The sequence below is a fragment of the Nerophis lumbriciformis genome, linkage group LG10 (genome assembly GCF_033978685.3).
Source record: "Nerophis lumbriciformis linkage group LG10, RoL_Nlum_v2.1, whole genome shotgun sequence".
NCBI classification, from domain to species: domain Eukaryota; kingdom Metazoa; phylum Chordata; class Actinopteri; order Syngnathiformes; family Syngnathidae; genus Nerophis; species Nerophis lumbriciformis.
Window position 1 is genome coordinate 51217127 of NC_084557.2, and position 27587 is coordinate 51244713.

Genomic DNA, 27587 nt, shown 5'->3' on the forward strand with positions numbered 1-27587 from the left:
AGTCGTTGAAGTGTAAATTCCCCTCGTTAGCATTGAGGTATTTCCTACATACAACACTGTCCTTTCAACCATTCTTAAAATACTCTGCAATTTACCCTCCAACAAATAACAGGAGTTAGAAACGTTCTGGTCATAGAACGTGACCAGAAGGTGACCAGAATGCAATGAATGGAATGCTTATGCGGGGGAAATTATGACTATTTTGGACTGGAAGTAGTGGATCCACAGCAATAGTTCTGCCACACATGACCTCAATGCTAACGAGGGGAATTTACACTTCAATGACTGTCTTGGCTTTGACAGTACGATTGCTCGTTTGCATCAAAACAGTTGTTTTTCTCACTAAGATAAGGCGAAACCATCCTTGCCCAGGCACACCATCCTGGTTCTCTGGAGTATAAATGTTTGGTTTTATTTTGCACCAACCGTTTGGACTAGATCTGACCAATCTAAGTCTATGAGCACGAACTGATGAAGTCTACTCGGATGAGCAGCGAAACGTCTTCCAAGACAAACCAAGCAGTCCAGTTGGACAACGATGACAACAACCTGGATGATTGAGAACCTTCATAGGTATGTTCAACTTCTTTAGTTATACTAGCAGTGTTCTTCAAGGTTCAATTTTAGGTCCACTCTTTTTCATCATTTGGGCTATTCAACTTGTGGCCCGTGAGTTCAGTTAAAACATCTTGTTAGAGACTCACATTTTTGCAGGAAATTCCTAAAAACACTCGAGTGTTGTCATAAAGATAATCTTTGACTAGCTTTTTTGTAGAAGGTCCTAAAACAGCAGAGTGCTCTTGTAACTCTTAACTTTCTGGAAATGTGGCCCCCAAAACTATTTAGTTGAATATCCCTCATGTATTGTGTGATGAAATATAGCAATGTCTGCATGTAATCGGGATTTAGCTTGGGATTTGAAACTTGGTCTGAGGGAACATTCATTAGCAGTTACTCTATTGCATACTTGCCAACCTTGAGACCTCCGATTTTGGGAGGTGGGGGGTGGGGGTTGGGGGGTGGGGGGTGGTCGGGGGTGGGGCGGGGGCGTGGTTAAGATATATATATATATATAAGAAATACTTGACTTTCAGTGAATTCTAGCAATATATATATTTTATTATATATATATATATATATATATATATATATATATATATATATATATATATATATATATATATATATATATATATATATATATATATATATATATAAATAAATAAATAAAAGAAATACTTGAATTTCAGTGTTCATTTATTTACACATATACACACACATAACACTCATCTACTCATTGTTGAGTTAAGGGTTGAATTGTCCATCCTTGTTCTATTCTCTGTCACTATTTCAGAACACACACATTATACAAATATACATTATAAAATCAATAAGAAAACGGGAGCTCTAATTTGGGAGTCTGAATTCAGAAGTTCCTATATAAACATTGCGTACTCACGTCGCCTTTTTGTATTGATTACTGCAGCTGTGCACTGGATTGATTCACAAATACAAACTACAACTCACAAACACTTTAGAGTTAGGCTCCACCATCAGAATGTGTACTTAAACTTATAAAAAGATCACATGGATATTATTCAGTGAGTTGATTCACCAAAACTAACCTGTTATACAGGAGGAAAAAGCACACAGGATGTTTCAATTGTTCACAGACTGGTCGCGCTCATCAGAATGACAAGACACTTCCGGTCTGCAGGTGATAGCATTCAATTGGGAAGAAACGCCCTACTGCCCCCTACTGACCAATGTGAATACTGATAAATGTGTAATGACAGCTCCAAAAACGAATTCAAACCACAAAATAAACTAAATAAATCAACACACAAATGTGACACATTATGGGTGGGTCACATATGCATGTACAGTAGATGGCAGTATTGTCCTGTTTAAAAGTGTCACAACATTGCTGTTTACGGCAGACCAACTGCTTTACGGTAGGTAGACGAAAACGTGACTGCTGTTGTTGTGTGTTGTTACCGCGCTGGGAGGACGTTAATGAAACTGCCTAACAATAAACCCACATAAGAAACCAAGAACTCGCCCTCCATCATTAGCTGTTTATATTGTGGGAAAGCGGACGTGTGAACAGGCTGTCAACACGTCACTCAGGTCCGCATGGAGCTGGAGGGGGCGTGGCCTCCAGCTCCGCCTGAATTTCGGGAGAATTTCGTGAGAAAATTTGTCCCGGGAGGTTTTCGGGAGAGGCGCTGAATTTCGGGAGTCTCCCGGAAAATCCGTGAGGGTTGGCAAGTATGCTCTATTGGACCCTGAATGAACGGGTCAGGATTCGGCTGCATTGCTCATCTTTAGACTGCTTATTTTCTGCGACCTCAGTTTAGGCTTGAGTCATTATGTCTGGTCAAAAACGTTGTGCTTTTGTGTCATTTCACAATACCACTTTTTATGAGAGCCACGATCTCAGAGAATGCGAGACAGTCTGGTTTTGCGCTTCCAGAGGGATAAAAATGAAGATAAATGACTTTCTCTATTTTAGGTTTAAAGCTCTATTATCAAAATCTACTTTTCTCTTCTCAAAGAAAGCCATGTTTATTGATTTGTCTGTGGTCTCCGTCTCACGCGTCTCGTTTGCGTCGTTCATTCGTTTCTCTCTTCCTTCACTGTATCGCTCCCAGTCTTCCGAGTTTCTCCTCCTTCGTCTGTCTGCGTATTTAGAGTGGCAATGTTTAGTATGGATTGCACAGATTTGATTGTATGTACAAACCCCGTTTCCATATGAGTTGGGAAATTGAGTTAGATGTAAATATAAACGGAATACAATGATTTGCAAATCCTTTTCAAGCCATATTCAGTTGAATGCGCTACAAAGACAACATATTTGATGTTCAAACTCATAAACTTTATTTGCTTTTTGCAAATAATAATTAACTTAGAATTTCATGGCTGCAACACGTGCCAAAGTAGTTGGGAAAGGGCATGTTCACCGCTGTGTTACATGGCCTTTCCTTTTAAAAACACTCAGTAAACGTTTGGGAACTGAGGAGACACATTTTTGAAGCTTCTCAGGTGGAATTCTTTCCCATTCCCTAACCCTAACCCTAACCCTAACCCTAACCCTCTAACCCTAACCCTAACCCTAACCCTAACCCTAACCACAGCTTAAGTTGTTTAACAGTCCAGGGGTCTCCATTGTGGTATTTTAGGCTTCATAATGCGCCACACATTTTCAATGGGAGACAGGTCTGGACTACAGGCAGGCCAGTCTAGTACCCGCACTCTTTTACTATGAAGCCACGTTGATGTAACACGTGGCTTGGCATTGTCTTGCTGAAATAAGCAGGGGCGTCCATGGTAACGTTGCTTGGATGGCAACATATATTGCTCCAAAACCTGTATGTACCTTTCAGCATTAATGGCGCCTTCACAGATGTGTAAGTTACCCATGTCTTGGGCACTAATACACCCCCATACCATCACACATGCTGGCTTTTACACTTTACGAGTATAACAATCCGGGTGGTTCTTTTCCTCTTTGGTCCGGAGGACACGACGTCCACAGTTTCCAAAAACAATTTGAAATGTGGACACTTTTCCACTTTGTATCAGTCCATCTTAGATGAGCTCAGGCCCAGCGAAGCCGAAGGCGTTTCTGGGTGTTGTTGATAAACGGTTTTCGCCTTGCATTGGAGAGTTTTAACTTGCACTTACAGATGTAGCGACCAACTGTAGTTACTGACAGTGGGTTTCTGAAGTGTTCCTGAGCCCATGTGGTGATGTCCTTTACACACTGATGTCGCGTGTTGATGTCGAAGGTCACGGGCTTAGCTGCTTACGTTTAGTGATTTCTCCAGATTCTCTGAACCCTTTGATGATATTACGGACCGTAAATGGTGAAATCCCTAAATTCCTTGCAATAGCTGGTTGAGAAAGGTTTTTCTTGAACGGTTCAACAATTTGCTCACGCATTTGTTGACAAAGTGGTGACCCTCGCCCCATCCTTGTTTGTGAATGACTGAGCATTTCATGGAATCTACTTTTATACCCAATCATGGCACTCACCTGTTCCCAATTAGCCTGTTCACCTGTGGGATGTTCCAAATAAGTGTTTGATGAGCATTCCTCAACTTTATCAGTCTTTTTTGCCACCTTTCCCAACTTCTTTGTCACGTGTTGCTGGCATCAAATTCTAAAGTTAATGATTATTTGCAAAAAAAAAAAAATATTTATCAGTTTGAACATCAAATATGTTGTCTTTGTAGCATATTCAACTGAATATGGCTTGAAAAGGATTCGCAAATCATTGTATTCCGTTTATATTTACATCTAACACAATTTCCCAACTCATATGGAAACGGGGTTTGTATAAAATACACTGGCGCTCGTTGTCCGTAAAATACGCCGGCCCATAGCATAACCCCACTCGATTCACAACGTTGACATCAGCAAACTGCTCTCCCACACTGTTCATCTGCCCTGAACAGTGAAAAGCAGGATTCATCTGGGAAGAGAACATCTCTCCAACATGTCGGTTACGACGACGAACTGCAGTCAGGTGGAAACCCCCATGAGGACGACGAGCATGCAAATGAGCTTCCCTGAGATGGTTTCTCACAGTTTGTGCAGAAATTATTTGGTTATGCAAATCAATTGTTGTAGCAGCTGTCCGGGTGGCTGGCCTCAGACAATCATGGATGTGCACCTGCTGGTCCGGGAGTCATTACACATGGTCTGTACTGCAAAATTGACGAGCAACAGCTGTGGTGGACATTCCTTCAGTCAACATGCCAATTGCACGCTCCTTCCAAACTTGCAACATCTGTGGCATTGTGCTGTGTGATAAAACTGCGCATTTCCGAGAGGCCTTTTATTGTGGGCAGCCTAAAGCACACCTGTGCAATAATCATGCTGTTTAACCAGCATCTTGATATGCCACACCTGGGAGGTGGGATGGATTATCTTGGCAAAGAAGAAATGCTCACTAACACAGATTTTGGCAGATTTGTGAACAATGAAAAATGGGAGCAATGGGGGGGGGGAGCACAGGTCCAGTGGCCATGGATGAAGTGCTGGCTGTCCAGAGTCGGGACCCGGGGTGGACCGCTCGCCTGTGCATCGGCTGGGAACATCTCTGCGCTGCTGACCCGTCTCCGCTTGGGATGGTTTCCTGCTGGCCCCACTATGGACTGGACTCTTACTATTATGTTAGATCCACTATGGACTGGACTCTCACACTATTATGTTAGATCCACTATGGACTGAACTCTTGCTATTATGTTGGATCCACTATGGACTGGACTCTCACTATTATGTTAGATCCACTATGGACTGGACTCTCACTATTATGTTAGATCCACTATGGACTGGACTCTCACACTATTATGTTAGATCCACTATGGACTGGACTCTTACTATTATGTTGGATCCACTATGGACTGGACTCTCACAATATTATGTCAGACCCACTATGGACTGGACTCTCACTATTATGTTAGATCTACTATGGACTGGACTCTCACTATTATGTTGGATCCACTATGGACTGGACTCTCACACTATTATGTTAGATCCACTATGGACTGGACTCTCACTATTATGTTAGATCCACTATGGACTGGACTCCCACACTATTATGTTAGATCCACTATGGACTGGACTCTTACTATTATGTTGGATCCACTATGGACTGGACTCTCACAATATTATGTCAGACCCACTATGGACTGGACTCTCACTATTATGTTAGATCTACTATGGACTGGACTCTCACTATTATGTTGGATCCACTATGGACTGGACTCTCACACTATTATGTTAGATCCACTATGGACTGGACTCTCACTATTATGTTAGATCCACTATGGACTGGACTCTCACACTATTATGTTAGATCCACTATGGACTGGACTCTCACTATTATGTTAGATCTACTATGGACTGGACTCTCACACTATTATGTTAGATCCACTATGGACTGGACTCTCACTATTATGTTAGATCCACTATGGACTGGACTCTCACACTATTATGTTAGATCTATTATGGACTGGACTCTCACTATTATGTTAGATCCACTATGGACTGGACACTCACACTATTATGTTAGATCTACTATGGACTGGACTCTCACTATTATGTTGGATCCACTATGGACTGGACTCTCACACTATTATGTTAGATCCACTATGGACTGGACTCTCACTATTATGTTAGGTCCACTATGGACTGGACTCTCACACTATTATGTTAGATCCACTATGGACTGGACTCTCACTATTATGTTAGATCCACTATGGACTGGACTCTCACTATTATGTTAGATCCACTATGGACTGGACTCTCACACTATTATGTTAGATCTATTATGGACTGGACTCTCACTATTATGTTAGATCCACTATGGACTGGACACTCACACTATTATATTAGATCCACTATGGACTGGACTCTTACTATTATGTTGGATCCACTATGGACTGGACTCTCACTATTATGTTAGATCCACTATGGACTGGACTCTCACACTATTATGTTAGATCAACTATGGACTGGACTCTTACTATTATGTTGGATCCACTATGGACTGGACTCTCACAATATTATGTCAGACCCACTATGGACTGGACTCTCACTATTATGTTAGATCTACTATGGACTGGACTCTCACTATTATGTTGGATCCACTATGGACTGGACTCTCACAATATTATGTCAGACCCACTCGACATCCATTGCATGCGGTCTCCCCTAGAGGGGGGGGTTACCCACATATGCGGTCCTCTCCAAGGTTTCTCATAGTCATTCACATCGACGTCCCACTGGGGTGAGTTTTTCCTTGCCCTTATGTGGGCTTTGTACCGAGGATGTTGTTGTGGCTTGTGCAGCCCTTTGAGACACTTGTGATTTAGGGCTATATAAATAAACATTGATTGATTGATTGATTGATTGATTGATTGATTGATCCCTAAACTGTGCTAGCACAATCGCTAGGGCTGCTGTAGGGCTGGGCCGTATGGATCAACTTTTCCGGGAGACTCCCAAAATTCAGCGCCTATCCCGAAAACCTCCCGGGACAAATTTTCTCCCGAAAATCTCCTGAAATTCAGGCGGAGCTGGAGGCCACGCCCCCTCCAGCTCCATGCGGACCTGAGTGACGTGTTGACAGCCTGTTCTCACGTCCACTTTCTCACAATATAAACAGCGTGCCTGCCCAATCACGTTATAAGTGTAGAATGATCGAGTGCGAGTTCTTGGTTTCTTATGTGGGTTTATTTTTAGGCAGTTTCATTAACGTCCTCCCAGCGCGGCAACAACACACAACAACAGCAGTCACGTTTTCGTCTACCGTAAAGCAGTTCGTCTGCCGTAAACAGCAATGTTGTGACACTCTTAAACAGGACATTACTGCCATCTACTGTACATGCATATGTGACAATATCATCGAGGGCTTTTAGAGAGTGCAGTGCACAACTGCGCACACAACAAGGAGACGAAGCAGAATGCATCATCAGAGAGGGTGTTCAGCATGGTTAGAAAAATAGTGACAGAGAATAGAACAAGGATGGACAATTCAACCCTAAACTCAACAATGAGTAGATGAGTGTTATGTGTGTGTATATGTGTATATATATATATATATATATATACAGGTAAAAGCCAGTAAATTAGAATATTTTGAAAAACTTGATTTATTTCAGTAATTGCATTCAAAAGGTGTAACTTGTACATTATATTTATTCATTGCACACAGACTGATGCATTCAAATGTTTATTTCATTTAATTTTGATGATTTGAAGTGGCAACAAATGAAAATCCAAAATTCCGTGTGTCACAAAATTAGAATATTACTTAAGGCTAATACAAAAAAGGGATTTTTAGAAATGTTGGCCAACTGAAAAGTATGAAAATGAAAAATATGAGCATGTGCAATACTCAATACTTGGTTGGAGCTCCTTTTGCCTCAATTACTGCGTTAATGCGGCGTGGCATGGAGTCGATGAGTTTCTGGCACTGCTCAGGTGTTATGAGAGCCCAGGTTGCTCTGATAGTGGCCTTCAACTCTTCTGCGTTTTTGGGTCTGGCATTCTGCATCTTCCTTTTCACAATACCCCACAGATTTTCTATGGGGCTAAGGTCAGGGGAGTTGGCGGGCCAATTTAGAACAGAAATACCATGGTCCGTAAACCAGGCACGGGCGCCAAGTCCTGTTGGAACTTGAAATCTCCATCTCCATAGAGCAGGTCAGCAGCAGGAAGCATGAAGTGCTCTAAAACTTGCTGGTAGACGGCTGCGTTGACCCTGGATCTCAGGAAACAGAGTGGACCGACACCAGCAGATGACATGGCACCCCAAACCATCACTGATGGTGGAAACTTTACACTAGACTTCAGGCAACGTGGATCCTGTGCCTCTCCTGTCTTCCTCCAGACTCTGGGACCTCGATTTCCAAAGGAAATGCAAAATTTGCATGGTTGGGTGATGGTTTGGGGTGCCATGTCATCTGCTGGTGTCGGTCCACTCTGTTTCCTGAGATCCAGGGTCAACGCAGCCATCTACCAGCAAGTTTTAGAGCACTTCATGCTTCCTGCTGCTGACCTGCTCTATGGAGATGGAGATTTCAAGTTCCAACAGGACTTGGCGCCTGCACACAGCGCAAAATCTACCCGTGCCTGGTTTACGGACCATGGTATTTCTGTTCTAAATTGGCCCGCCAACTCCCCTGACCTTAGCCCCATAGAAAATCTGTGGGGTATTGTGAAAAGGAAGATGCAGAATGCCAGACCCAAAAACGCAGAAGAGTTGAAGGCCACTATCAGAGCAACCTGGGCTCTCATAACACCTGAGCAGTGCCAGAAACTCATCGACTCCATGCCACACCGCATTAACGCAGTAATTGAGGCAAAAGGAGCTCCAACCAAGTATTGAGTATTGTACATGCTCATATTTTTCATTTTCATACTTTTCAGTTGGCCAACATTTCTAAAAATCCCTTTTTTGTATTAGCCTTAAGTAATATTCTAATTTTGTGACACACGGAATTTTGGATTTTCATTTGTTGCCACTTCAAATCATCAAAATTAAATGAAATAAACATTTGAATGCATCAGTCTGTGTGCAATGAATAAATATAATGTACAAGTTACACCTTTTGAATGCAATTACTGAAATAAATCAAGTTTTTCAAAATATTCTAATTTACTGGCTTTTACCTGTATATATTAGAGATGCGCGGTTTGCGGGCACAACCGCGGAGTCCGCGGATTATCCGCGAATCGGGCGGATGAAATTTTAAAAAATTAGATTTTATCAGTCGGGTCGGGTCGGGTCGGGCGATTAAAATAAAAAAAAATTTGATTTTAAATAGATTCAGGCGGGTGGCAGTTAAACCAATTCGGAAATATGATGTAGCGGCTAGCTACGGGGTGTTAGCCAATGGCTTTGGCTGGGGGGCGGGACTTCCGGGCAAGTTAGGGAAGTGACGTTGTTGACAGGAAGTGTTAGTTCGAGTTTTGCCGGGAAAGAGGGGAGACGCACATTGGAGCTGTTGTGTGGTTACATTGCATCTTATTACAATAAATACGAGACAAATGAATAAGTCTATGAGCCTACGTTCCTGGGAACATTACAATATATACATAGTTAAATGTTGTTACCCACATACGAAAAACGAGCAGGCACCTGCAGCATATGCCACAACAGAAGAAAAAAAAAGAAAAGAGATGGACACTTTTACGGAGCGGAGAAGGCCCCCGACGCCTCGCCGGGGTCCGGGACCGAGGCCCCTTCCCCCGAGAGGGCCCCACCGGGAGCCGTAGCTGAGGCGATCCGCGAGAAGGGCCCGACGCACGTCCAGGGTCACCACCGCGCCCACCGCACCGACACCCCGCCTCGTCCGCCTTCGCTGCGGCCGGCGTCACGCGCAGCAGGTAAGCAGCTTACCTGCCCGCCACCCCTGTTGCCGGGGGCGCGTAACAGGGGTCACTCCGCGCGCAGTGCGCTCACGAAAGGGGTGGGGCTCACCCTGGTTGATATAGACAGCAGGACGGTGGCCATGGAAGTTGGAACCCGCTAAGGAGTGTGTAACAACCCACCTGCCGAATCAACTAGCCCTGAAAATGGATGGCGCTGGAGCGTCGGGCCCATACCCGGACGTCGCCGGCAGCGAGATGCGCTTGGAGGTGCGCTCAGCGCGGCTCCCATATGATTGCGCACTGGTGTGCGTCTGGGTCGTGACAGCGTGGCACGCGAATGTCTGTACTGCTTTGGATCAGTCTCCTTTCTTTAACAGGCAAAAGCTTTATAACCTCACTAATGCCTTGCATCGTCTATATTAGATATATAACAACGGGCGGGTGCGGGCGGATGGCGGGCGGATGCAGTTCTGATCAAATGTTAGATCGGGTGGATTGCGGATGGTTGACGACTTTCTGATGCGGTTGCGGATGAAATAATTGCCTATCCGCGCATCTCTAATATATATATATATATATATATATATATATATATATATATAGGCTATCGATGCTGTCATCTAGCAAAGCTGAATTTGACCAAGCAACCCCCCCGTACCAAAAAGCCCTTGATGAAAGCGGATACAATTTCACCCTCACCTATGAACCCACGCCAGGAAACCAGCCAAAAAAGAACAGAAAACGAAACGACATCATCTGGTACAACCCCCCATACAGCAAAAACGTCTCAACGAACATTGGACACAAATTCCTCAATCTGATTGACAAACACTTTCCCAAAGACAACACCCTAAGAAAAGTATTCAACAAGAACAACATTAAATTGAGCTACAGCTGCATGAACAATATACGACAAATCATCTCAAACCACAACAAAACAATTGCAAATGAGCCGTCGACCCCCAGACAGAGCGACTCCAAAACCAACAAAGGATGTAACTGTCGAAAGAAACCTGATTGCCCTCTCAACGGGGGGTGCTTACAAACATCAGTTGTATACCAATCTAAGGTAATACGCAAGGACATTAACACATCCGACACATATGTAGGATTAACCGAGGGAGAATTCAAAACCAGATGGAACAATCACAAGGCTTCTTTCAGGAACAAAAACCTGCGAAATACCACAGAACTCAGCAAACACATTTGGGACCTCAAAGACAATAATGTTGAATATTCAATAACATGGCAAATTCTTGCATCCAGCACACCGTACAATAGTGGTAATAAAAGATGCAACCTATGCTTGAAAGAGAAACTGTTTATTATTTACCGTCCAGACCTGTCATCCCTCAACAAGCGCAGCGAAATTGTAACAACATGCCGCCATAGACGGAAACACCTCCTAGGTAACACATGAGCCAACCACCACGCCCCTAGGCCAGCCTGTACCCACCCACTCTGTGCCATATATAAACCATGGTATGCGAATGCTCCCATTAAAATCTCCTGATGATTGAGGGTACCCCCCCCTCATGAAACAGGCCTGTAGAGATGAAATAGTCTTGTGATTTTTTTCCCCAGAATTCACTGAAAGTCAAGTATTTCTTTTATATATATATATATATATATATATATATATATATATATATATATATATATATATATATATATATATATATATATATATATACATATACATATACATATATATATATATATATATATATACATATATATATATATATATATATGAAATACCTGACTTGGTGAATTCTAGCTGTATATACTCCTCCCCTCTTAACCACGCCCGATCACGCCCCCCACCCCCCACCTCCCGAAATCGGAGGTCTCAAGGTTGGCAAGTATGATGTACAGTATTAGTGTATGTGAGCTATAAGACACCTAATATGGGGGCATTGTTACATTTTTATGATGACCTAACGTTGTATTGGGTATTATGTTGTTCAAGCGTACCTGACTGATTGTTTGGTTAATGAGTGAATGCACTTTAAACAGAGATTATATTGTAATGAGTTTGTTTTACAAAACCCAAAACCAGTGAAGTTGTCACGTTGTGTAAATGGTAAATAAAAAGAGAATACAATGATTTGCAAATCCTTTTCAACTTATATTCAATTGAATAGACTGCAAAGACAAGATATGTCATGTTCACACTGAGAAACATATTTTTTTTTGGCAAATAATCATTAACTTAGAACTTAATGGCAGCAACACTTTGCAAACAAGTTGTCACATGGGCATTTTTACCACTGTGTTACTGTCATGTTCTGTGGTCATGTTTTGTTTGGTTATGTTCTGTTGGTTTACGACTGTTTTAGCTCCTGTTTACGCTCCATTGTTTGGTCACCATGGCAACTCATATTTTTCACCTGTCTCATTTGTTTGAATCACACCTGTCGCTACCTGTGATGAGGTGGCGACTTGTCCAGGGTGTACCCCGCCTTCCGCCCGATTGTAGCTGAGATAGGCTCCAGCGCCCCCCGCGACTCCGAAGGGATTAAGCGGTAGAAATGGATGGATGGACACCTGTCACTAATCAAGACTTTATTATTTAAGCCTGTAGTTGCCAGGTAGTCGGCCTGGCGACATTGCTCATTTCATACTCTGTATCTGCTCTGTTCGTGCTCGTTTCATGCCATAGATTCCTGCTCTGCCAAATAGGTTTTTGTTTATTAATGCCACAGTTAGTGACTTTTGTTTCATGTCCATAGTCGGCCTATGTGCTAGTTTTTGTTTCCCACGCTAAGTCTGTGCCTCCGCTGTGAGCGCTTTTTCTTTGTACCCCTTTTTGTATCGATAAAATAAATCATGTATTTACCTTCAAGCCATGACTGGTGTTGTCCGATTGTTAATCCACGCAGTAAGCTGCATCATAGTCCACGTCCTGACAGTTACATGGCCTTTCTTTTTAACAACACTCAGTAAACATTTGGAAACTGAGGAGACACATTTTTGAAGCTTTTCAGGTGGAATTCTTTCCCATTCTTGCTTGATGTACAGCTTAATTTGTTCAACAGTCCGGGGGTCTCCGTTGTGTTATTTTAGGCTTCATAATGCGCCACACATTTTCAATGGGAGACAGGTCTGGATTACATGCAGGCCAGTCTAGTACCCGCACTCTTTTACTATGAAGCCACGCTGTTGTAACACGCGCATAATGTGGCTTAGAATTGTCTTGCTGAAATAAGCAGGGGCGTCCATGGTAACGTTGCCTGGATGGCAACATATGTTGCTCCAAAACCTGTATGTACCTTTCAGCATTAATGGTGCCTTCACAGATGTGTAAGTTGCCCATGTCTTGGGCACTAATACACCCGCATACCATCACACATGCTGCCTTTTACACTTTGCGCCCAGAACAGTCCGGATTGTTCTTTTCCTCTTTGGTCCGGAAGACACGACGTCCACAGTTTCCAAAAACTATTTGAAATGTGGACTCGTCAGACCACAGAACACTTTTCCACTTTGTGTCAGTCCATCATAGATGAGCTCGGTGGCGTTTCTGGGTGTTGTTGCTAAAATGGCTTTGGCTTTGCATAGTAGAGTTTTAACTTGCACTTACTTACTCTCACTATTATGTTAGATCTACTATGGACTGGACTCTCACTATTATGTTGGATCCACTATGGACTGGACTCTCACACTATTATGTTAGATCCACTATGGACTGGACTCTCACTATTATGTTAGATCCACTATGGACTGGACTCTCACACTATTATGTTAGATCCACTATGGACTGGACTCTCACTATTATGTTAGATCCACTATGGACTGGACTCTCACTATTATGTTAGATCCACTATGGACTGGACTCTCACACTATTATGTTAGATCTATTATGGACTGGACTCTCACTATTATGTTAGATCCACTATGGACTGGACACTCACACTATTATATTAGATCCACTATGGACTGGACTCTTACTATTATGTTGGATCCACTATGGACTGGACTCTCACTATTATGTTAGATCCACTATGGACTGGACTCTCACTATTATGTTAGATGCACTATGGACTGGACTCTCACACTATTATATTAGATCCACTATGGACTGGACTCTCACACTATTATGTTAGATCCACTATGGACTGGACTCTCACACTATTATGTTAGATCCACTATGGACTGGACTCTCACACTATTATATTAGATCCACTATGGACTGGACTCTCACTATTATGTTAGATCCACTATGGACTGGACTCTCACTATTATGTTAGATGCACTATGGACTGGACTCTCACTATTATGTTAGATCCACTATGGACTGGACTCTCACACTATTATGTTAGATCCACTATGGACTGGACTCTCACTATTATGTTAGATCCACTATGGACTGGACTCTCACTATTATGTTAGATCCACTATGGACTGGACTCTCACACTATTATGTTAGATCTATTATGGACTGGACTCTCACTATTATGTTAGATCCACTATGGACTGGACACTCACACTATTATATTAGATCCACTATGGACTGGACTCTTACTATTATGTTGGATCCACTATGGACTGGACTCTCACTATTATGTTAGATCCACTATGGACTGGACTCTCACTATTATGTTAGATGCACTATGGACTGGACTCTCACACTATTATATTTAGATCCACTATGGACTGGACTCTCACTATTATGTTAGATCCACTATGGACTGGACTCTCACTATTATGTTAGATCCACTATGGACTGGACTCTCACACTATTATGTTAGATCCACTATGGACTGGACTCTCACACTATTATGTTAGATCCACTATGGACTGGACTCTTACTATTATGTTGGATCCACTATGGACTGGACTCTCACAATATTATGTCAGACCCACTATGGACTGGACTCTCACTATTATGTTAGATCTACTATGGACTGGACTCTCACTATTATGTTGGATCCACTATGGACTGGACTCTCACAATATTATGTCAGACCCACTCGACATCCATTGCATTCGGTCTCCCCTAGAGGGGGGGGTTACCCACATATGCGGTCCTCTCCAAGGTTTCTCATAGTCATTCACATCGACGTCCCACTGGGGTGAGTTTTTCCTTGCCCTTATGTGGGCTTTGTACCGTACAGTAGCCACAAAGTGTAGTTACTGACAGTGGTCTTCTGAAGGGTTCCTGAGCCCATGTGGTGATATCCTTTACACACGGATGTCGCTTTTTGATGCAGTACCGCCTGAGGGATCAAAGGTCACGGCCTTGCTGCTTACGTGGAGTGATTTCTTCAGATTCTCTGAACCTTTTGATGATATTATGGACCGTAGATGGTGAAATCCCTAAATTCCTTGCAGCAATAGCTCGTTGAGAAATGTTGTTCTTAAACTGTTCCGACAATTTTCTCACTCATTTGTTGACAAAGTGGTGACCCTCGCCCCATCCTTGTTTGTGAATGACTGAGCATTTCATGGAAGCTGCTTTTATACACAATCATGGCACCCACCTGTTCCCAATTAGCCTGTTCACCTGTGGGATGTTCCAAATAAATCTTTGATGAGTATTCCTCAACTTTCTCAGTCTTTTTTGCCACTTGTGCCAGCTTTTTTGAAACATGTTGCAGGCATCAATTTCCAAATGAGCTAATATTTGCAAAAAAATAAAGTTTACCAGTTTGAATGTTAAGTATCTTGTCTTTGCAGTCTATTTAATTGAATATATGTTGAAAAGGTTTTGCAAATCATTGTATTCTGTTTTTATTTACCATTTACACAATGTGCCAACGTTACTGGTTTGGGGTTTTGTAACGTGATTAAAAGCACTTGAGATGTACTGTATATAAAAAAGGGATGACATTATAAAAATGTTAAGTACACATAAGGCTGACATACCAGAGTTCATCCAAGTTTGAGCAGCTGAGTGACACAGAAAAAGAAAAAAGGTGAAAAAGATTGGCAACTGAACATACACAGACGTCATTTCATCATAACACGTTGCAGGTTTTGATTATAGAAAATAATAAAACTTGAATGACTTTTTGTTTTTCTTGCAGTTTATTGAAAGGTTTTTCAAGAAAATAGCAAGCAAGGGAAATCTGGAAAGTGTTGCGTTTTGGACCAGTTGTTCCTCCCAGGGAATTCAAGTCACAATTCGCTCCCAAGTTCTTTCCGACACTTAAAGCTGAGTTGAAAAACCACCAGAGACAGAATAGGTATTTTGTTGTATATTCTCAAAGCTTTGCCAATATACATTTTGATTGAGACCAGTCTAACCATAGAACATTCTATCGCGCCTCCCCAAAATGGTCTCTCTTCCCAACGCCAAAAACCTCTCTTTCCTTCCCCCTCCCTAGCCATAACACAAGCACAACGTCTCCCTAGCCATAATACAGGTAAAAGCCAGTAAATTAGAATATTTTGAAAAACTTGATTTATTTCAGTAATTGCATTCAAAAGGTGTAACTTGTACATTATATTTATTCATTGCACACAGATTGATGCATTCAAATGTTTATTTCATTTAATTTTGATGATTTGAAGTGGCAACAAATGAAAATCCAAAATTCCGTGTGTCACAAAATTAGAATATTACTTAAGGCTAATACAAAAAAGGGATTTTTAGAAATGTTGGCCAACTGAAAAGTATGAAAATGAAAAATATGAGCATGTACAATACTCAATACTTGGTTGGAGCTCCTTTTGCCTCAATTACTGCGTTAATGCGGCGTGGCATGGAGTCGATGAGTTTCTGGCACTGCTCAGGTGTTATGAGAGCCCAGGTTGCTCTGATAGTGGCCTTCAACTCTTCTGCGTTTTTGGGTCTGGCATTCTGCATCTTCCTTTTCACAATACCCCACAGATTTTCTATGGGGCTTAGGTCAGGGGAGTTGGCGGGCCAATTTAGAACAGAAATACCATGGTCCGTAAACCAGGCACGGGTAGATTTTGCGCTGTGTGCAGGCGCCAAGTCCTGTTGGAACTTGAAATCTCCATCTCCATAGAGCAGGTCAGCAGCAGGAAGCATGGAGTGCTCTAAAACTTGCTGGTAGACGGCTGCGTTGACCCTGGATCTCAGGAAACAGAGTGGACCGACACCAGCAGATGACATGGCACCCCAAACCATCACTGATGGTGGAAACTTTACACTAGACTTCAGGCAATGTGGATCCTGTGCCTCTCCTGTCTTCCTCCAGACTCTGGGACCTCGATTTCCAAAGGAAATGCAAAATTTGCATGGTTGGGTGATGGTTTGGGGTGCCATGTCATCTGCTGGTGTCGGTCCACTCAGTTTCCTGAGATCCAGGGTCAACGCAGCCGTCTACCAGCAAGTTTTAGAGCACTTCATGCTTCCTGCTGCTGACCTGCTCTATGGAGATGGAGATTTCAAGTTCCAACAGGACTTGGCGCCTGCACACAGCGCAAAATCTACCCGTGCCTGGTTTACGGACCATGGTATTTCTGTTCTAAATTGGCCCGCCAACTCCCCTGACCTTAGCCCCATAGAAAATCTGTGGGGTATTGTGAAAAGGAAGATGCAGAATGCCAGACCCAAAAACGCAGAAGAGTTGAAGGCCACTATCAGAGCAACCTGGGCTCTCATAACACCTGAGCAGTGCCAGAAACTCATCGACTCCATGCCACGCCGCATTAACGCAGTAATTGAGGCAAAAGGAGCTCCAACCAAGTATTGAGTATTGTACATGCTCATATTTTTCATTTTCATACTTTTCAGTTGGCCAACATTTCTAAAAATCCCTTTTTTGTATTAGCCTTAAGTAATATTCTAATTTTGTGACACACGGAATTTTGGATTTTCATTTGTTGCCACTTCAAATCATCAAAATTAAATGAAATAAACATTTGAATGCATCAGTCTGTGTGCAATGAATAAATATAATGTACAAGTTACACCTTTTGAATGCAATTACTGAAATAAATCAAGTTTTTCAAAATATTCTAATTTACTGGCTTTTACCTGTACATTCCAAAGAACTCAAGGTTAACACACACAGTTTGCTTGCTGACAGAGCATCAAGAGAAGAAGTGGAAAAGACGAGCTGTTTTCAAATATGACAAAGAAATGGAAGAAGTACAACTTAAATTCCGATATATGTAAATATCTGCCTCCGACAAAAGCAAGAACCTAAAGTCCATTACATTTCTAACTTTTCCCAATTTCATGACACACGTAAATTTAAAAAAACACTAATTACAGATCAATAATAATGGTTACAAAAGTATGTCTTTTGTATTGTGCATGAACTTGGATGAATAATTTAACTTTGACTACATATCCTGGAAGTCCAAAAGTTTACCAGAGATGACATGGCAGAGGAATGCAGAGCACCACTAAAGTAGTCTTTTATTTTTCAAGGCACACAAGGCAGTGTGACAGAACACCACATAGGAGCCTCTACTATGTGGGGAATCTCTCTAGTCCTCCATTGAAAAAAGCCAGGGATACAGAATACTACTGCCACTGATGTATGGGTCAAGCAGGAACGAATCCTCAGTGTCTATCTCCAGGGGCCCGCCACTGACCAGATATTTGATGGTCGCAGGAGCAAGGGATGCCTTACAGGTCAGGTAACTCCTCAGGTTGAGTTTAGGCAGAATTGCCTCGCCGAGAGCGGCAGGCAGACTCACTTGGGTCGTGGATTGTTTGGCTTCACGGGACTTCAGTTGCAGCAATGTGCCAAAGGCCAATATTGGATTGGCAATTTCCTGCATCTTCTTCAGCTTACTAGTAATTGATACCACTTGATCTTTGCGTGTCTTTGGTGGTGTCTTCACTTGCTGTTGGAGAAGCAATTTGGCAGCACTGGGAGTGAGGAGCCCATGTTCTATGACCTCATCAAAGTCACCGTGCAGCAGCTGCTTGACAATGTCCTTCCTCTTGAATGGACACGTGGCATACTTAATTTTGGTCACTCCTGCATCAGATATAGAGCCAGTCACAGTTAGTTGTACACCCCAGCACTGGGGGAGAGTTTTTGTTGTAACATAGCCATGCCGAACCCAGAAAGCCTCTTGCAAAAATAAGGGAACTCCACATCGCCATGTTAGAAAAGTATAGCTCTAATTGTGACGCATTGACATTTACACACAGGTGTTATTTCGGTGGGAGAGCCAGACCACCTTAGAGACAAATGCTATACTGTTAGTTTGTTGGAAATCTTGGGAAAAGTTGCATGAGTGAAACATAAAAGCGCAACCAGGTGACCCCAAGAGAGCCACACGTCATTCCGTGCAATAGCCATGCACCCTTCACTAAGCAAGATTCAAATGGACAGTATTCTTACCAGCCTTGAAGGACGTCAGGACAACTCGGTGTTCAGCGGGGAGCGGATTCCTGAAGTTGCCTATAAGAGGAACAGGTGTGTTTTGCTTGGCTCCGGAGGCAAAGAGAGCTGTCGTCAAGGTTTTATACTGCAGAGACAAAAGTGTTCAGTGGTCAGACTGTACATTTGGACTATGCACTAAAAAGGTTAACACAAAGGAAGCACCTGCTCCTTAGAGATGGTGACGTGATTCTTGAACACGGTCCACAGTACACTTGCGTAGCATGGAGGAGCTGTCAGTGAGCCGTCATAGCGGTAATACTCATCCAGACGAGTCGGCATGAGCTTTCTGATGTTGAAGGCAGGGATTTTTGTTTTTGTCCCTACAAATAACACACAGAGAAGCCATTCACCTGTCTGAAAACCACAAGCAACAAGCAAAGCACACTGTGTTAGACTCACCTTTGTTTGAGATTTTACTGAGGTGCTTGATGAATTTGTCATAGGCTGGATTAAACTCACCAATCTGTTTGGGAAAATACATTTCAGATGAGTCTGACGGACACATATTCCTAATCCGAAGGACATGGCAATATTGTCACCTTTATGAAAATACCCAGCACAGCCAGACCGTCAGACTTGTCAAAAGCCATGGCTACGTCAGTGTACTTCTCAGAGTTGAAGTGTACAATGTGCAGCTGTGAGAGAAGAGACAAATAGTTTAGGAGGCACAAATACAGCATAACAATAACGGCAAATAGTTTTGTGATAAAAATATCAAGCTAATCACTGTAGTATCATCCAACATATACTGACACCAGTGGTGGGCCGTCAGGGCCAGCAAGGCCTTCTCTGCTGGCCTAACATAACCAGAAATCATCATCATAATTAAAGATAAAAGTCATTTTTAATTTACTTCCCCTAAATATCTAAAAGTATTCATATTCTCTTCTTGTCATATTATGCTATTTCCAGTGCCGTTGTTTTTAAGTTAGAGTTTGTATCCAATCAGAATTCAGCTAGCTTATGTTGCCATGCTGTACCAAATCTACCCGAGGCCAATGCAGGTATCTGTGCACTGTAAGTAAACGGGCGCATACAGTTGATAGATAATTGCGATAGCCAATCAGATCACGAGTTGTTGTGAGTAAGGCCTTCTAGCTGGCCTAACGCTGTGATTGGATACTCGCTTGGGAGTCCCAAGTGAGTATCCAGTCACAAGTTGCGAAAACAGGAAGTGACACCGGAGCCATACGAGCCATAGAAAGCCACAGAAAACTTGCTGGTACTCACAAAGAAGAAGAGCAACATGTTGATTAGGTGGCAGATATATATTTGCAAGGCCATTTTCAAGAAGGATACTTAGAGAAACTATATCTTGTGAGACGAGGTCAACCCACACCGGAAGCTATCCCGGTGGTGAAATGGTTTGCCCGCGACTTTCACACGAATCAATAGACTACGACCAACTACCGACTATGATGGTACCACTGGCTTATACGGCGTCGAATGGGTGCTACCAATTGTGAGTTCAAATATTTTATTTCTTAATTGTTTTCATGTTTCATTTGTTTTATACAAGTATTTTAATTTTGACAGTGCCACCTAAGATATTGTATGTTTTAATTGCTGAAGCGGGTTTATTGAATGCTAAATGTGCCGAAAAATAGACTGTTTTGTACACTGTGAGGGGGTTCAATGAACAGTAGTGTGCAAGTGGGTTTCTGAATCAGAATCAGAATCAGAATCGCTTTATTGCCATTGTTTGAGAACGGGTTCACAAACTAGGAATTTTTCTTGGTGCAATGGTGCAACATAAAAGACATATAACACAGATTTGGTAATAACAAGAGCTGTAACTGAGCTATCAGATCTTGTTATAGACTTAGAAGGAATTCTAGGGAGCTACTGTTAGGAGTTATTGTTCATGTGCCTGATGGCCGAGGGGAAAAAACTGTTCAGGTGGCGGGAGGTGTGGGTCTGGATGGACCGTAGTCTCCTGCCTGAGGGGAGAGGGGAGAATAGTTTGTGTCCAGGGTGAGAAGAGTCAGCTGTGATCTGACCCACACGCCTCCTGGTCCTGGAGGAGAACAAGTCCTGGAGGGATGGGAGCTTGCAGCCAATCACCTTCTCAGCAACACGTACGATGCGCTGCAGGCGATGCTTATCCTGGACTGTGGCGCCGGGGAACCACACGGTGATGGAGGAGGTCAGGATGGACTCGATGATGGCTGAGTAAAACTGCACCAGCATCTCGGTCGGCACCTTAAGTTTCCTCAGCTGCCGCAGGAAGTACATCCTCTGCTGGGCCTTCTTGATGAGGGAGCTGATGGTCGACTCCCACTTGAGGTCTTGGATGATGGTGGTGCCCAAAAAACGAAAGGAGTCCACAATGGAGACGGGGTTGGGAGAGTCAATCAGGGTGAGGGGGGGTGGTGGGGCTGTGACTTTCCTGAAGTCCATGATCATCTCCACTGTTTTCTGGGCGTTCAGCTCCAGGTTGTTGAGGCTGCACCAGGACGCCAGCCGGTCCACCTCTCTCCTGTAGGTGGACTCATCGCCATCCGAGATGAGCCCCATGAGGGTAGTGTCATCCGCAAACTTGAGCAGTTTTACGGACTGGTGACTGGAGGTGCAGCAGTTTGTGTACAGGGAAAAGAGCCAGGGGGAGAGTACACAGCCCTGAGGAGTACCAGTGTTTGTGGTTCGACTGTCCGAGACAATCTTCCCCAGCCGCACGTGCTGTCTTCGGTCTGTCAGGAAGTCATTGATCCAACTGCAGAGGGAGTCGGGCACGCTGAGCTGGTAGAGCTTGTCTCGTAGCAGTCCAGGGAGGATGGTGTTGAAGGCAGAGCTGAAGTCCACAAACAGGATCCTAGCGTAGGTTCCTGGGGAGTCCAGATGCTCCAGGATGAAGTGATAACAGTTAGCATGGCTTATTGAATGCTCCGACGTTGTGTAGTGTAGCACATATTTCTATTCCTGGTCCTCCAAGGATTGCTGACTAAGAAGCAACTTTGCATTGTGTAGGGACATTCGTAACTCTACATTGCGTCAAGGCCATTCTCTTGTCGCTGTCAAATTTGCTAGAATGCATTATCACAACATAACAATAGTATTAAAAGCTATATTGTCGGCCGAATTCATATAATTTATATTGTATAGCATCTATATCGCGTAATCCTAACTCACACCCATGTCTTTTTTGTTACCAACTAGAGTTAGTGGCAATAAGTGAGTTGAAATTGACAGCTTTGTCTGTAAGCTCAGCTCTTTCTTCGCCCCAGCAGTCCGATGTTGATACTACGATCCACCTTGCACTGCTCTAATTCACTCACTCCAAACCCTTTTTTCTGACAATCCAGTAAACCCTGAGAGTCACAGTTACTGGGTTGAGCTTTATAATCCACCAACCAAACACTGGCTGCACCCACAGAATTTGGACCATAAAGGAAATGAACAGAACTGGTGAGTGATTTGGTTTGCATCGCAGGCAGGCAGTCGAACTTGGTCTACAACTAAAAGCGTATTCAAACCCTGCGTGAATAATTATCTACAAAATACAGTATTTGAAAGAAAGCACATACAAAAAGCATGATATTACCCCTGATGGTTCATTACGTCACTTGGGTGGTCAGAAGACAAATACCAAAGTGTCATGTGTTTGGCAGTGCATTGTCATAATAGTCATTTCAAGTAAGAGTTCAATTCCATGAGTCCAAAACAACATGTCATCAAAATAACTGTGGTTGTGGAGTTTGAAGTGACTTGAAAGGATTGCATGGATAACTGACATCCTGTGTCCAGTGTCGACAGACTCAGGTCAGACCACAGCACCTCATATGTGGCTCTGCAGCCGCCATGTCAATACATTTGGGCGGCAGTGACTCAGAAAACAAAGAAGGTCTTCCGGTAACTGATCGGTTCCAAGTTCAAAACCTGCTTTCCCCTTCCCGGTCCCTGCTTCTCTGTCCTTGCCCAAGACACTTCCCCCACCTTGCCTCCAGTGCAGCCCACACTGGTGTATAACTGTGAGTGATGCTTGAAGAGGCTGTTGTCGCAAGTTAGCAGCCACGTTTTCATCAGTTTACTCCAGAGGTGTGGACTCGAGTCACATGACTTGGACTCGAGTCAGACTCGAGTCATGAATTTGATGACTTTACACTCGACTTGACAAAATGTAAAAAGACTTGCAACTCGACTTAGACTTTAACATCAATGACTTGTGACTTCACTTGGACTTGAGCCTTTTGAATTGACATGACTTGACATGACTTGCTACTTTCCCCAAAACCCAAAGATGAAAAAGTTATTCGGGAGCGCTCCGTATTTTTCATTGTGTACTTGTCTATCAGCGTTGCGTGTGTCAGCTGGTGTGGTCTCAGTACAACAGCCAATCAAATTAGATCTACTTTGTTTTCATCACACAGCATTCATCCAATCAAATTGCAGGACAACCAACGAAGAAGACATATGTCCAAACCACACGCCAGTGAACAAAAAATGATACCTAAAATAATTTTGTTTGGGTATAAAAATTACGAGGTGGTCAACACAAAACGGTTTGCAGTATGCAACACATGCGGTTCGAAAATTACTGATGGAGAAGCAACAACTTCCAACTTCGTCCGGCATTTGAAGTTGCACAAAGAACGGTAAGTTTTGAATGTAAGATAACGTTTATTGGCTAAGTAACGTGACTTTTATTTGCTGTGTAGTTAAATCAGTGAGGCTGTAAACTCACTGCTAACGTTATAACGTTATTGCAAACACGGGAATCTGTTGCAGTTCACTACCTTATTCATACTTTTTGTTCAGTGATTTTTTTCAAGCAGGGTTACGTTAGTCAATATATCACACGTAACGTTAGACGGCGGTCAGCAGCACCGCGTATTTTAGCCACCTAAAAAAAGACAAAAATAGTCAAATAAAGGTCAGTTAAAATGTATACTATATTATGAATATGTGTACCGTTTTAGCTAGCTTTCTGACATACTGTTGGTTGTTTACCTAAGTGGTCCCCAACCACCGGGCCACGGCCCGGTACTGGTCCGTGGATCGATTGGTATCGGGCCGCACAATAAATAATTTTTTTTTTCTTTTTTTAATTAAATCAACATAAAAAACACAAGATACACTTACAAGTAGTGCACCAACCCAAAACAACTCTCTCCCCCCTTTTGTTCTGGGCATTGAACATGAAGACTCTTCCTTCACTGTTCCGAGTGGCCATGAGAGTCTTGGCAGTGCCTGCCTCCAGTGCTCCAGTGGAGCGAGTTTTCAGCCATGGTGGCATCATACTACGCCCCCATCGTGCACAAATGACTGACAGACTCTTGGCTAATTTGGTCTTTTGCAAATGCAATGCAGCATAGGGCCCTGACATATAAAAAGTACAACTTTTTTGTTATGTTCACGTATATGTCATGTTTTTTCAATGTTAACACTTTTGTACAAATAAGTACATTTGCACTTTATTTTTCAATGTGTTTGTTCTGTAAAGGAATGAGTTAATGTTTAAAATGACTGGTTAATAGTGCTATTATAAAGTGCAATGTCAGCACAATTTCCTTTCCTGCAATTTAAAATGCACTTGTTTTAATAAATAAATACAGCGTTTGAAAAGCATACACAATCTGTGTTAATATATTAGTCTGTGGTTAAAAGGACTTGAAAGGACTCGAAACTCAAAATGCAGGACTTAGGACTTGACTTGAGACTTTCCAGTCTTGACTTTGGACTTGACTCGGGGCTTGCCTGTCTTGACTCGGGACTTGACTCGGACTTGAGGGCAAAGACTTGAGACTTACTTGTGACTTGCAAAACAATGACTTGGTCCCACCTCTGGTTTACTCCATGGCAACTGTGGCCACAAATGCAGTGTTGCCAACTCCTCAGCAAGGAAAGTCGCTGTTGGCTGTCCTAAAAGTTGCTAGGTGACATCATTGCCTCATTTTCATTATTTATGGCAATGGATACTGTAGCAGAAATACAAATGTGAGTTAAAAAGAATTATAATTATGATTAAAACTGCAGATTACCTTTCTTTATTTAAATCTAAGTTGTTTTTAATACATTTTGTTCTGCATTGATTAATGTTATAGTATCAAATTTGATCAAAAATAATAGATGGGAGTGATATTCACTAACAAACCAAATCTACTAACTGGCTCATTAACATAAAGGATGGAATTGGGACGTTGCAGTGATTTTATAGTAGCTTGACATGACATTGAAGAAATATTTACATCTCGCTCTTTAAACCAAGGCGGAAACAGTGGCAGCTTTGCACATGCACAATTCATTTGCAATCTGGAGGCGTGTGCGTGTCCTCTCTGCACTGACATGATGAGCTTGTGAAGTGAATTAATTAACTCATACTATGTTTTGCATATGGTGGGTGTTTATATTCATCTTGGAGAAAGCAAACCACTAGTTTAACTTGTAGGGATTTCAGTTTGGGCACATAATAACATAGGGCCCTTATGTACTGACATTTGTGTGTGGATTAGTTCTCGCGGAAGAAAAGGCAATAAAATAGGACCTCGGTATGCAGAGGTGATAGCCCTATCCTTGAGAAGAGACTACATTGTTAGCTTGATGACAACATCTAAGTTACGGCCGACATCTGTTGTTTTTCAGTCACTTACGCACAAACATCCACTTTATGGTCAGGATGCACTCTCCTGACCTAGCACACACACACACACAGACCTCAGGAGGCAGGAATATCAAACTGATGGTTTGGCTTCTCCAAGTTCAGAGTGCCTCATTTTTGACCTGACCTCCTCCATGAACTGCAGGCCTGTATAATTACGCTCGCTTGTAATAAAGCAACTTTTTGTTTAGTACAGCATCTCCGACGTCTCTTTTGATCCAGCCGCACTGCCGTGTCATCCTTCTGTCCGGACGAGGATGACAAGACCAGAAATACACATCTCCAGCGAGTGTGATGTGCAACTTTTGTCACAGAGAGACATACACAGACAATTTTGAGGTGAGTAAGTGACTGAGGGTGTGTACAGAAGGCAAATCAAATTAGGTGATTTATTTAAGTGTGACAGTAAAGAAACATTTTAATTTAAAATTCCAGTCGAAACTTTCGGCTAGGAACTCGGAAATTCCGACTTCCTACTGGAATGGAACGCACCATAAAAGTCCAGACGACAAATGATTTGCGCATGCTCGCAGCACCAGCTGACAGGCAGCACTCGTTTACCTCAGTCTCCAAGACTTAAAAAAGTCTCCAATAACACCAGTTTTTTGAGGACCAGTCATAGACAAATTTGGATTGTTCCCTGGCGTCGAGACTCTCCTGAAGGACAGTGCAGCGAAGACACAACAAACTCTCTTCTTGTCTCTCATGGACACACTCCTGTTGCTGTTGACTTTGGACTAGCGACTGCACAACATCAAGGCTGCGGAACAGAGACACACTACGGGCTTACACACACACTTGCAACCACAAAAATATACGCCACACATACACCACCCACACACCCAACCCAACGCCCTCGACGCAAATCCCATAGGGGTGATGAATGGATGGTCAGCGCATGAGAGCTGCGGCCTACCATCATGACCCCGCACTCCCTTCCCTCTGTTACTAGATATCTGGAGATGTACGTTGTAATATGTATATGTGCTTTGCTATGGCGATTTTTCCCCACTCCAGACTGGGGCCCCTTAGGAGCCCAGTCTAGATTGTATTTTTTTACTCATCCTTCCCCAGCGTTTTACCTTTTTCCCATCTTTTACGGGGCGCCTTGTGGCGACCCATCAGCGTTCCTGTTCTGTAACCCTGTACACTGTCTGTTTGTCTAATCTTGAACGGGTTTGTGCTGAAAACAAAGTTTCGTTGTACTTGTGCAATGACAATAAAGACCTATCCATCTAAAAGTAGCTAGATTTGTCGCTAGTAGCTGGTGACAAAAAAAAAAGTAGCCAAGGGGATTGGAAAGTCGCCATATTTAGCGACCAAGTTGGCAACTCTGTACAAATGTGGACTGAATAAATATTGGGTTCTCCCAGTGTCTGGAAATGCACTAGTACATATTGATTATGAATTATTATCATTACTCCCAGGTTGCATTTAGCTAATAAGCAGAATTTTATAAAAATAAATTCAATTAAATAAATGGTTTAGTAATTGTTTGTTTTTCAGTGCAAAATAATCAGTTTAACACAATTATCAATTAATCAAAGTTTATTTATATAGCCCTAAATCACAAGTGTCTCAAAGGGCTGCACAAGCCACAACGACGTCCTCGGCTCAGATCCCACATCAGGGGATTAAAGCAAAAATGAAAGCATAAATGTGCATTACTTCCTATCAGAACCCTGAGCAGGAAATAAAGCTAGTAGGTCTGGCATTACAAGACCTGCACTAATTCCGGAGATGACAGAAACGTTGAGAATGTTTGGGGAAATTCGCTATTA

At 42.7% G+C, this 27587-nt stretch overlaps 1 protein-coding gene across 1 annotated transcript in view; it reads right to left on the reverse strand.

Annotated features, from left to right (window-relative positions):
- Positions 1 to 27587, reverse strand: part of ca12 (carbonic anhydrase XII) — a 64926-nt gene that overhangs the window by 9881 nt on the left and 27458 nt on the right. Inside the window, exons 5-9 of the mRNA XM_061969460.2 lie at positions 19751 to 19846; positions 19611 to 19674; positions 19374 to 19531; positions 19170 to 19296; positions 15760 to 15783 (exon numbers count right to left, since the gene is read on the reverse strand). Coding sequence (XP_061825444.2) covers positions 15760 to 15783; positions 19170 to 19296; positions 19374 to 19531; positions 19611 to 19674; positions 19751 to 19846 — 469 coding nt within the window. The remainder of the gene's footprint in view (positions 1 to 15759; positions 15784 to 19169; positions 19297 to 19373; positions 19532 to 19610; positions 19675 to 19750; positions 19847 to 27587) is intronic.